This window comes from Enhydra lutris, unplaced genomic scaffold (assembly GCF_002288905.1).
Source record: "Enhydra lutris kenyoni isolate GAN:26980312 unplaced genomic scaffold, ASM228890v2 scaffoldscaffold18, whole genome shotgun sequence".
NCBI lineage: Eukaryota > Metazoa > Chordata > Mammalia > Carnivora > Mustelidae > Enhydra > Enhydra lutris.
This window is the reverse complement of record NW_019154102.1, coordinates 14,450,117-14,462,809: the sequence shown is the minus strand read 5'-3', so window position 1 is coordinate 14,462,809 and position 12,693 is coordinate 14,450,117. Positions and strand designations below refer to the sequence as shown.

Genomic DNA, 12,693 nt, shown 5'->3' with positions numbered 1-12,693 from the left:
ACTTGGTGTCTATTTTTAAAAGTTTTATAAAGTTTTTTAGCTCAAAAAATGTCAAGATTACAGACATAACAATTTCTATTTAAAACTGCAGAAAGTACCCTGGTCTGTTTTTAAAGTCCAAGGAAGATTTTTTTAAAAATAAAAAATTAAAGCAGGGTAGGGGTTTTTTTTGTTGTTTTTTTGTCTTTAGTTTTGTTTAGTCATAAGAATAATTTATTGACTACTGAGAAGAGAGAATGTTGAACAACTTTGTGAAAGAGACTTAACTTTTACATTCCTAAAGATCTTCAAGAGAGTAATGATCTCACTGTAGGATTTATATTTTTATCTACTTAAAGGCAAGAGCCATCTACTGTTCTAAAAAAATTCAGGGATGCCTGCGTGGCTCAGTGGATTGGGCCTCTGCCTTCGGCTCAGGTCATGAACTCAGGGTCCTGGGATAGAGCCCCACATCGGGCTCTCTGCCTGCTTCCCCCTCTCTTTCTGCCTGCCTACTTGTGATCTCTCACTCACTGTCAAATGAATAAAAAAAAAAAAAAAACTTAAAAAAAAATTCAGATGTCCTATGAAAGCATTACAATCCAGATTTCACAGCATGATATGGAAATATCATATTAGAAGTGTTACACAATTTCTGAACTATATAACTAAACAAAACATCCCGGTCTATACAAAAATATCCCAAAATAGCAAGTAATTCTGAGTTAATGACAGACAGTAATGTGTATTTTTATAGAAATACAACTGTCATCAAAGCATTTCTTGGTGCTAAGACTATAGGGAGGAATACAATAAAATGCTGCTGATAAGCTTTAGAAAACATAATTTACTGGGAAGGTAGACTAAATAAATAAATAAAGTAAATAATAAGTTAACATAAGCATACTGCCAAATGAGTGGTAGATGCATGCATGCACTAAGAGCTATAAGAGAAACACATAACTGGTACTTATAAATACCTGCCAATTATGCACAATTACTTGTTTCAAGGATGAGAATATGTAAATTAATGTCTATCTAATATGTATCAATAAAAAGAAATTAAATTGTAGCACTATCACATAGCTTTTCTCTCAGCCTAATGGCATATAAATTTAAGCAAAGATTTCTCTTTTAAAAGCATCATTTGATATTCTAAACCAGGGCCAGCAGGTATATTGTTGTTACGAGAGCAAATAACCCACAAATACCGTATTCTTTCCCACTGAGAGGGGAAAAAAAAAAAAAAGACCTTATAAAGGTTCTCAACACAATTCTCTAGATAACCACCACTTATCAACTAGAATTGACACTTAGATGAAACTTACTTGCCATGCAGGTTTTAAGGTATCATTTTAAGAACAGAAGGAAAAACATAGACATAGTCTACTCATTTGACTTCAGTTAAGATATTAGCCCTAAATGTATGTAAGACAATTACTGGAATACTTTCATACTTTTTGTATTTTGGCTGTTGCTATCTCTTGAGTTTTCAGTATTTCAATCTGGTTTAAATTAGGATTATTTTAAAATATTTCTCTTTCTACTAGGGCTATTGTAAAAGGTTCTGTTAACAATTTTCATTACAGGCCCTTATTAGATTTAAGATAATTAATGTTGTGATATTTTATTTTTAAAGGAGAAAAGAAAGAAGACTGCATAGAACAGGTAAAACACTTCCTCTTAACGTTTATCATTAGACAATTAATTCCAAAAGAAAAGCATAGTATACATGATTATTTTGAACTCAGAAAAAGATGCCTACTGGTATACATTAACTGGAAAACATTTTTCTAAATAACTATTCAGGTTTTCAGTATTTCAAGTTATATATTAAAAGTTATTTCTGTAAAATAAAACAGTACAAAATGGAATATGTGCAAATGAAATTAGATGTGGAATTTGCTACATAATAATCCAGTGAGGAGAAAGGAGGAGGGATATACATGAATTAAAGTTACCATGAGTTGATAATTGATGAAGGTGGGTGATGGGTAAAATAGCAGTTTACATATACCATTTTCTCTATCATGTTTGAAACTATCCAAAATTAAGTTTATTTTTTATTTAAATTTTACTTAGTTAACATACAGTGCAATACTGGTTTCTGGAGTAGAATTCAGTGATTTATCACTTACATAGAACACTCAGTGCTCTTCACAACAAGTGCCTTCTTTAATCCCCCATCACCCTTCTAGCCCATCCCCGCCCCGCACCACCTCCCTCCATCAACCCTCAGATTGTTCTCTATCATTAAGAGTTTCTTATGGCTTGTTTCCCTCTATCCTTTTTCTCTTTTCCCCCTTCCCTTATGTTCATCTGTTTTCTGCCTTAAATTTCACATATGAGTGAGATCATATGGTATTTGTCTTTCTCTGACTTATTTCACTTAGCATAATACACTTTAGCTCCATCCACATAGTTGCAAATGCCAAGATTTCGCCAAAATTAAAAGTTTAAAAATAAAAGGTTTATAATAATGATAAGGGTATCCAATTCATTTTTATTTATTATTTTTATGTATAATTTTTATAAGTAATGCATGTGGAGTCCCTCTCCATATTCTGCCATGAACATATCTAAGTTCATTTTGAAGACTATTATACCAATTTCAAAAAGGTTAGGTGTAAGTCAGAGAAGACCTCATAATTTACAGTTTACATAAGTTTAGAGTGGATTACTATGGTAACTGATTCATTATGAAACTCTTCTCGGCTCACAGCCTTACAATAATGAGTGGACTAGATTGGAGCCCTGGGCCACAGGCCATAGTTTTTCTGACCCCAGGTTTAGAGTAATGAGTTGACGGCCCAACAACCTCCACATACCCAATAAAAGAGAGAAAGAGAGAGATTAAAATCTAAGAACGCATGGATTTTTAGGTGCTTGATATGTTTGAATCCCCTGTAGTCATTACCAGTTTTGATGTGCCAATTGTCTCCCTTCATCTTGGCTCCTTTGTCCTTTTGCTATGGATCAATTAGTCTTTGGCAGCTGCTTTACTTTTATGATGCAAGATGTCCCAGACTCATACATTCCCTGCTTTAAATGTAGAACCTACTATTTCTCCATTTTTATTTCCTCTAGGATTTTATAGCTTTTAGGCTTTTTCAGTGAATACAAATAAAACTTTTTTTAAAAATATGTAACAGTTATTTCCAATTAAAATTAAGATAAAAGAAGTTTATTTCATTGTTTTGTGTTTTGTCTTGCATCTCATTAGCTTTATGCAAAAAATCTTAGCCCTTAAAGATACTAACATTTTCTCTTCTAACTAAATATCACTTACCTGAAACTGCTTCCACTTAGTCACCAATGACCTCCAAATTGCCAAACCAATTATTACTATTTAGCTCATCAGCACTTTCTATACTAACACTGCGGACTGTGCTCTTCATCTTGAAACATTCAGCTTCCATTACACTCAGTTCTTTTACCTTGCTATTTCATTTCTGTCTCCTTCTATGGCTTTTTACTTGCCTTTAGCCTTTTCTTCTTTAACAGTTCTATAATATTATCCCTTGACGTTTTTATCAACTCTCAGGAATCAGTAGCAGAGAGACATAATTGCTAAAACCCCGAGTTTCAGACTGATATATCCTGTTCCTGCGGAGGTATTGCCATACTGTTAACTGTCCCCTCTGTGAAGTACCATAGCATCCTGTGCTTCTACCACAATAAATGTCACTTTTTATTACACCTTCTGGTTAACTGTTTCTCCCACTACGCCTTAAGGTTCTTAAAGGCAATATTTGTGTCCCTTTTGCTCACCATCTTATTAGCAGCAGGTATGGAATTCTGTAAATACTGTTAAATACAAATGAACAAATAAATATCTCTTTGACTAGATAATATCTGTTAAACGAAAATTTTCCACAGACAATTTACTAACATCGGAAGCTTTTATTCAAACGATTCATGGATCAGGCAGCATCCAGTCTGGTAGTTAGAAAGGAAGTCCAGGAGCACCTGGGTGCTCAGTCGGTTAAGCGTCTGCCTTCCACTCAGGTCCTGATCTCAGGGTCCTGAGATTGACCCTCATTGACCCCTTGCTCCACAGGGAGCCTGCTTCTCCCTCTGCCTCTCCTTCTCTGAATAAATAAATAAATGAATAAATAAATAAATAATTAAAAAAACAAACAAAAAGGAAAGGAAATCCAAAAAACTGTAAAGGGAAGAGATTTTTTTTTTAATTTATTTATTTCAGAGAGAAAGAGTATGAGTAGAAAGAGAGGCAGAGGGAGGGAATGTTCAAACATACTCTCCTGTGAGTGTGGAGCCTGGCTTGGGTCTCAATCCCAGGACCCATGAGATCACAGCCTGAGCTGAAACTGAGTAGAACTGACTGAGCCACCCAGGTGCCCCAAGGCAAGAGATATTTACAGCACTAAGTGAGCAGGAACAAGGAAGTTATACTGGGCATTTGCTAATTGGATTAGCAAAGGGAAGTTTTCAAGCAGGGTTAGATAATTTGTGCTAAGTAGACAAGCACTAACTAGTTGACATACACCTTCTTTTTCTGGGAGGGCCACATGTAGAAACTTAGTTAAGTTCTGCCTTGCTGATGTTGAGCTTAGCATGAGTGATTTCATCTATGGTTACTTTAACATATCTGAAACATAACATATCCAAAACCAAACTTATTGTTTTACCCTCCAGACCCAAATCTACTCCTCTTATATGGTATTTGTCACTCTTGATTCCCTATAACCCATTCACAACTATTAAAACTAATCATCAAGTTTTATTGATTATTGCTCCTAAATACTTCTAGAGTCTAGCCCCACTATAATTCAGGTTGTTTTTTTTAATTTAATTTTATTTATTTATTTATTTGTCAGAGAGCGAGCGAGAAAGAGAGAGCGCGAGCGAGCATAAGCAGGTTGAGTGGCAGGAAGAGGCAGATAAAGAAGCAGGCTCCCCACTGAGCAACGAGCCTGATGTGGGACTCAATCCCAGGACCCCAGGATCATGACCCAAGCCAAAGGCAGCAGCTCAACCGAGTGAGCCACCCAGGCATCCCTATAATTCAGGTTTTAATCATCTCCACCTGGAATACTACTATCTAATTAATATCCTCATCTTTAGTCTATCCCTCCCCCCACTGCCACAACTACCTCAAATCTCGCCTCCACAAAGCTGTGAGAGTGATCTACCTATCATTCCCCTGACTAAAACGCCATATGATAAAGTCTAAGCTATTTATTATGGTATGTAAGACTCTCTGTTACCTAATATGCCTGGTTCAGTCAGTTAAATGGCCAACTCTTGATTTTGGCTCAGGTCATGATCTCGTGATGGTGAGATCAAGCCCTGAGTCAGGATCTGTGTTCAGCAGGGAGTCTGCTTGAGATTTCCTCCCTCTCTCTTTCCCTCTCCCCCTGCTTATGTACTCTAAAATAAATACATCTTTTAAAAAAATAACATATATTACACCAATATTATTATAGATTATCTATCTTCATCAGTCCCCAGAGGTCTTTTACCCAAACACTTAAAGTTCATATTCTGCTTAGGCCTAAAGCTATTTTCTGGTTAAAGTAAGGAGTGGCACTATATTTAATCCTTACTTATTTTAACCATAACTTAGTTTTAGGCCTCATCAGAATATGTACTTCAATTCTAAGAAAATTCTTTGGATAGAATCTGCTGGGTAATATATAGAGAGATCCAGGGTGTAAAGTTTTCTGATGCTTTGAATCAGCTAGCTGTCAAAACCTTTGTTACTACAGTAGCTACATTTTTCTCAAGTAGTATGTATTAGTGCCTATTTACAACTTTTTAAGAAAAAGTTTGTTCTTCAGATTTCCTTATTCACATTCTCTTTTGTGAAAAACCTTTTGTGAAAAAGGGAATTATGTTCCATGTCTTAACTTGAAGTAACTACCATCTGAAGAACAATTAGTCTTCCTGAAAACAAAAAGAAGGCAATTCCACAACTGCTTAACTCCTCCTTACTTTTAAAGTTTATAGATCATCTTCACAGTTATCTTACTAACCTCAGATGCCCTGCAATTTAGTAGACTGTCCTTTGATAGATATAGTACACTTTAAGAAGATTCTTACCCACTTTCTCCAGAACTATTTTAAGAAACACATTTAAACAGATCTTAGCTGAGATACAGTTAAGAGTCAACCACAGTGAAGAAAAATTTGAAAATTCTTGAATGGTTAAAATGACAAATTTTATAATGCACATTTCACCACAATTAAAAAAAAAATAAAGAAAGAAACCACTAGAGGTCTAGCTGGCTCCTGGGAAGATTTTGGGAAGGATGTGTACTGACAAAAGCTGATGAAAAGAATTTGAGTTCTCCATTAAAGTTTAAGACAAATTTGAAAGAGGTCAACTTGGGCTTGCATGTTGGAATACACTTCTAGGTATGGAGCATATCTCTTGTTCCCAACACGAACTTCAGTCATAGACAAATAGGTACTAAATCATATAGTCATATACCTATACTGTCTGGCCTGTACTACTCATTGGCATACTGTCTGGAAAAAATCTTGGACTTAGAAATGCCAGAAACTCATTCTTTTAATGTGGAATTATGACAGATACACCAATCTGCTGTTTATGTTGCTCTTTTGGCCCTTCTATCATCCAGAAAGGTTGATTCCAGCCAGAAGAGAGTAGAACAGAAAGTGTATTTGTGTGTCTCTATATTGTCAAAATGTAAATACTGGGGATATATATACCACACACATTTACATATACATTTACGTGTAATATAAATGTATATACATGCATACATATATTCAGATACTTACATTTTTATTTATATGTAATATATGCATATATTTACATATAATATACATACATATGTGTATATATACATACATATTTACACATATATACCAATATATTTACATATTGACAATTACCCACTTTAGTAAAGAGCATCTTCTATAACTGAAGTTTAAGTATGCAATTTCTAAAAGTGCGATAAAAATAGCAAGTTTTCTGTTCATTGATACTACTATCATAAAGCTTATTAATCTACTTGATGGATAACATCTTCAAATATTTGTTGAGATATGGTAAGTGCTAGTCTCATACTTACATCTTTCATCCAAAGAAAAATTTTTTAAAAATGTTTTTAAGTGTATCAACATATTGCCTAAAGCAGAGATTTAGATAAACCATTAGAGAGAAAACAGAAGTACCAACACAGCCATAATACAGTGATCATTCTTCATAGATATAAACCAATTTATCTTAGTATTTATGACCTCTCTACTTTCTGAAAGATTTGGGGCAGAATTCACGAAATTATTTTATATACAATACCGAAAATACAATTACATAAAGCAAAAATCAATTAAAACTTGTAAAGTAAGAGGTGTTGTTGAATATCTGGGGTGTTACATACAAATTAAAACAGAGTTTAGCTCTGAATTTGGGAAGGCTAAAGCAAAAAAGGGAAATAGGTTTACTTTGAGAGGTACCATGGTATAATAGAAAGAATACAAAACAAACTGAGTGTCCCTGGAGGGGATGCGGGGGGGCGGGCAATAGGGTAATTGGGTGATGGGCATTAAGGAGGGTGTTTGATGTAATGAGCATTGAGTGTTATATGCAACTGATGAATCATTAAATTCTACCCCTGAAAAAAATACTATACTATGTGCTAACTCAATTGAACTTAAATAAAATTTTTTTTAAAAAGAAAGAATGCAGTATCAATGGGCAAACTATCTCAGTTCCAGTTTTGTTCCACTACTTCCTCAGAGCTACAACCTCTTTATACCTATTTCCAAAACTGTAAAATGGGAATAGTTATATTTAGTAGCATCCCAAGACTGCTATGTCAAATTAGGTAATGTGGAAACATTTTATAAACTCCAAAACACCATTCATTACTATTGTCTTTACTGACTTAATAGTTTAAAGTATGCAAATAGTAAATTCAACTGGATGGAAATGTTTTTCCAGCACTGGGTCCACACTAAAGAATGCCTGTGTTAGAAAATAAACATGTCTTCAAGTAGAGTTTTGAAAAAGAAGCCCTATTCACATAGATATTTTCATTATAAGCCTTCTATAAAAACAAATTACACTGAATCACAATTCACTGAAGGCAGTTCTGTGGAAAGGTGAAAGGACAAGTTTATTTACTACTGGTTTACTTAACAGAGCAGGTTGGAAAATTAGATAGTTAGCCTATTTATTAGCCTGTCTTTCATAAATATCAGAAGTCTCAAGCCAACCTTTGGCAACTGCTAAATTGTCAATTTAAGATTTCGTTTTCTAGAAAAAGCATCAAGCACCAAAACTCTGGAATACTGATTAAAAGAAAATCCCAGTATGATACCAAATATGCAAGAACCAGAGTTAAAGTCAACAGTGAAACTTGAGTAACTGGAAACTTGACTGAACAAGAAAGCATCTCCTGGGGGCACCTGGATGGCTCAGTCAGTTTAAGCCACTGACTTGGTTTCAGCTCAGGTCATGATCTCATGGGTAGCGGGATGGAGCCCTGCATGGAGGCAGGGGTGGGGGGCCCATGTTCAGTAGGAAGTCTGCTCAAAGATCCTCTCCTCTGTCTGCTCCTCCACAACACACATGTGTTCTCGCTCTCTAAAATAAATAACTCTTAAAAAAAGTAAGAAAATAAAACATCTCCTCTCACACAGGGATGGGCTACTGGCAAGCCTGTAAACAAGAGCCTTAAATATCAAGTAAAGGCAATCATAGGAGTTAATCATAAAGTAGCATGTTCCCTGTTACTGTGGAAAAAAGCACTTCATAGAGAAATGACTAAATTCTAACCCCAGTTCTGCCACTGAATGAGTAACTTTGGATAAAACACTTAAACTGTATAAGCCTTGGTTTCCTCATCTATAAAATGAAAGGACTGCAAATTAGGAAACTTGCTTCTATCTCTAAAATAGTGTACTTCTGGGATTTAATTACTGGTGAACCAAACCAGAAATGCTGAATGAGACCATGAAGGGAAACAATATAAAATAATAACAATATAAAATAATAAAATAACAAATAAGATGATCACTTAGTATTTAAAAAAAAAAAAGATACTTGTATTAAGTGAGGAACAGGTCAAAATCCGGTCTGTAGCAAAGCAAAGCTTAACTTGTCTACAGAACAAGTTGTTTTGTCTACAGAATTTGTCTTAGGGAAGTCTATGTACATTTAAAAGAGAGTGACCTGCAATCTCCCAACATTAGGTAACAGCAATAGGGTGTGGCTTAGAAAAATGCACATAACTGTATGTGGAAATCAAATGAGGGTCTGGGAAAAACCCTTTTGTTGCAGTAAATTATTACAGGAATTAACATGTAAACATTCAGTCAAAGGTAAGCACAATCTCAGCACATAATAAGATGAAGATCATCTCCACTGAAACCCTACTTCCTATTACCAAAGAAAATAACCTCCTCCCAAACCAGGAAAGAAACAAAGCAAAACTACCAGTTCTACAGTGTTTATCCAGAGGCCTAAAATCTCCTAAGCTTTGCACCAGTAATTCTATTTCTGCAACTCTATACCAAGAAAATAATCCTGAACACGGAAAAAATTTCATGTCTAATAATGTCTGTCACAAAAAAAAGGAATGTCTATCACTGAGTTCTTATTTTAAAAAGAGGAAATTAGGAACCATATAAATATAACCAAAAATTAAGGAATAGTTAAATAAAGCTCTAGTATTTAATGGAACAAAATTTAGCCATTAAAAACAAAGACTGTGGAAGCATTGAAAAAAGTGTGCAAAGTGAGGCAAAACCCTCTAAAATATATAGAATTATGTATGTAATATGATTTCAACTATATTTAAAAAAATAAAACGTGGGAAAAAAAGACTGGAAACAAATACTCGGTAAACAGTTTTATATGACTGGTGAGAATATGGGTAAATTTTCCTACTTTTCTGTGTTCCAAATTCTATTTAATTAATATATTTTATTTTAAATAATAAATGAATATGCAAAATACATTATTTCATTAATCATCAAAATATTCTTCTAAGTTCAATAAGGTACAAGTCAATGTTACGTAGCACGAAACACATTTATCATGGAAATTCTGGAAATGCCCTGAAGTAAGACTTTTAAAAATAAGCTGAATTTTTAAGGAAACTCTTCAAAGACTTTTTTTTTTTTTTGAGTCCTGGGAGATTCTTGAGAAGTTAATTCTGAGATTCCTACTTTTTAAAATGTAATTCTTAACTATATATACATCAAGAAGATGGCTGAACCAGATACTTCGAGTATGCAAAATCTGGCCTTCCAACAACAATTATAACCAGATATTAGAAAAATAAAATAATTTACATAGGATCTCTGCCAGTTAGTGAATAAGACCAAAAGCTAAATCCAGGTTTCTTGATGACCATTCTAATGATGTACACGAGAGATTTTTTATATAGTAGCTTATAAGCCAAGAATTGGAACTTGTTTTTTTAAAATGCTGGTGCTTTCAGTGTTTTTTGTTTTAAAATTCAAAGCTACCTAAAACCCCTGAACTTGCCAGCACACACACACATGCCTCAGGCAATGTTAAATTACTCATTCTTCTTGTTACCTGTTTTTCCAGGTTGGGTTTTTTTTTGTTTTTTTTTTTTTTTTTTAATTTTGTGTACATCAGGATCCATAGGCACATGCATACATACATGTTCCTCTTACTTGCCAATCCCATACATGTTTTCTTCTAGAAATGACAAATTTCTGAAAGGCTTCTCTTACTAAAAAGAAATTTCAAATATAATTAAGGAAAAACTTTAAATTTTTTACATAAAAGAAATGTCTCCAATTATGACATGTTAAAGTACAAACCACCATTCCTACTCTCTTTACTGTTCCCCTTTACCTTTCTTTCTTTTGTTCTTTCTTTTTTTTTTTTTTTTTAAGATTTTACTTATTTATTTGGCAGAGAAGGACAGAGAGAGAGGGAACACAAGCCTCCCGCTGACCAGGGAGCCCGATGTGGGCCTCGATCCCAGGACCCTGGGATTATGACCTAAACCAAAGGCAGACACTTAACAACTGAGCCACCCAAAGATCCCCCCTCTCATTTACCTTTCAAGTCTAAGTAGGTTTTCTCCAAACTTTCAAAAATGTCCTCACTGTACTGTTTTCCAAATAATATCATTCATCTTTGGTGTTATGTTTAAACATCCTCCAATTTCAGAATCCTACCATAAAATTCTTTGTTTATATACTTAATGGGATTGGGGGAGGGAGTGAAAGAAAGTTAAAAAACGGAAATAGATGAAGTCTTTGCATCTCTTTGCAGCTTCATAAAATTTAATGAAGAGCTTAGAAAAACCTAATCTTTTCTATGAAACATTAACTCAAGAACCACTATCAAATACTCAATAAAATACCAAAATGAAGAAACACGTTCTATATGGACTTTTGAAAACAGACAGTATTGTAAAATCAAATTGGTAATAGGTAGAATTACAAATGACGACCCCTAGTTTGCAACTTTTCACTGCAGGAGCCTTCACATGCTTCGAAATCTCAACTAATATCCTGTCCTTCCTTCTTTGCCTTTTATGCTTCATATGTTACTTCTCTTTACTGACTTTTATTCACACTGTATCAATATTTTAACAGTAAGAAAAATACATAATTCTCTTATGTACATATATTTAGTGCATTTTTTTGTTTTAATGTTTTCTGATATTTAAAATATTAAAGATATAAATATTAAGTCAATTATTTGTACTCAAACATGATTTTAATTATTTGTACTCTACTTAAACATGATTTTAATTTAATTTTTTTGTTTGTTTGCTTTCAGGAAACCGGAGATGGTGGTTCTCTCAGAATGGTTCACTTTGGTTTGGTGTAAACAATAAAAAAACTTTATTTTTACTTAAAAAACAACACCTTTATTTTTCACATCTAAACTTTTTCATGGCCTAATACAGATTAGAATCTCCCTGTACAGATTAAAAAGAAAAAAGATAGTATGAATTAGTTAAGAGTTTTAAATTCAGAATATTCTCAAAGTGAGCTTTTATTCGTTTCAAAAACATGTAGCATAACAGCAGTGATCCTAAGTAAAAGTCCTTAATTTATTTTCAATAATGTAAAATTTTCAAAGTTTCTTAAATTGTACAGTAGTGCTTAAAAAGTAAAATATTTAAATCTGGTTCTCCAAGTATTTTAAACATTTCTTGTGATCTTGTTTACATTATTAATTTGCATAATGAATAAGATATTTATTAAGCAAAAATTTCCCATTATTGGGAGACAACTGTCTATGGGTCTGTTGAATTATTGCTATGAGGGAAAGAATGTCCCTTGGGGCCTGATACCATCCCTGGAGCATAGGTCAGGCATGCTTACTGCCCAGTGGAAAAGTTTTATTTTCTTTTTTGGTAAAAATTTTATTGCTAAGTAGTTACGCCCAAACTTGGGCCCCTAAGATCAAGAGTGACATGCTCCACTGACCAAGCCAACCAGGCTCCCCATCCATTTGAAAAGATTTAAAGTTCCCAAGCTCAGTGATCCTATCCACTGAGTGTGCAGGTATCATCTGACCCTCTTTATATCACCGCATGGGAATGGGCTTTGGAAACAATGCCCCCACCAAAGGCAGATACTCCAGCTACTATTACTATGAATAATAAACTGTCTTTTGTTTCTGACTCTGGAGTCTCATGTCTTCTACCAGCAAGAAACTGTTGCTTGTTAACTTCTTAGCTTACAAAGAGGGTAAAAATCTTAAACCCTTCACAGTTT

At 34.1% G+C, this 12,693-nt stretch overlaps 1 protein-coding gene across 1 annotated transcript in view; it reads left to right on the top strand.

Moving 5' to 3' along the window:
• The window catches only part of LOC111148096 (WD repeat containing planar cell polarity effector), a 445,955-nt gene extending 434,126 nt beyond the window's left edge, over nt 1-11,829 (top strand). The window contains exons 17-18 of the mRNA XM_022504499.1: nt 1,619-1,647; nt 11,747-11,829. Coding sequence (XP_022360207.1) covers nt 1,619-1,647; nt 11,747-11,797 — 80 coding nt within the window. The 3' untranslated portion in view covers nt 11,798-11,829. The remainder of the gene's footprint in view (nt 1-1,618; nt 1,648-11,746) is intronic.
• Nucleotides 11,830-12,693: the final 864 nt, after the last annotated feature.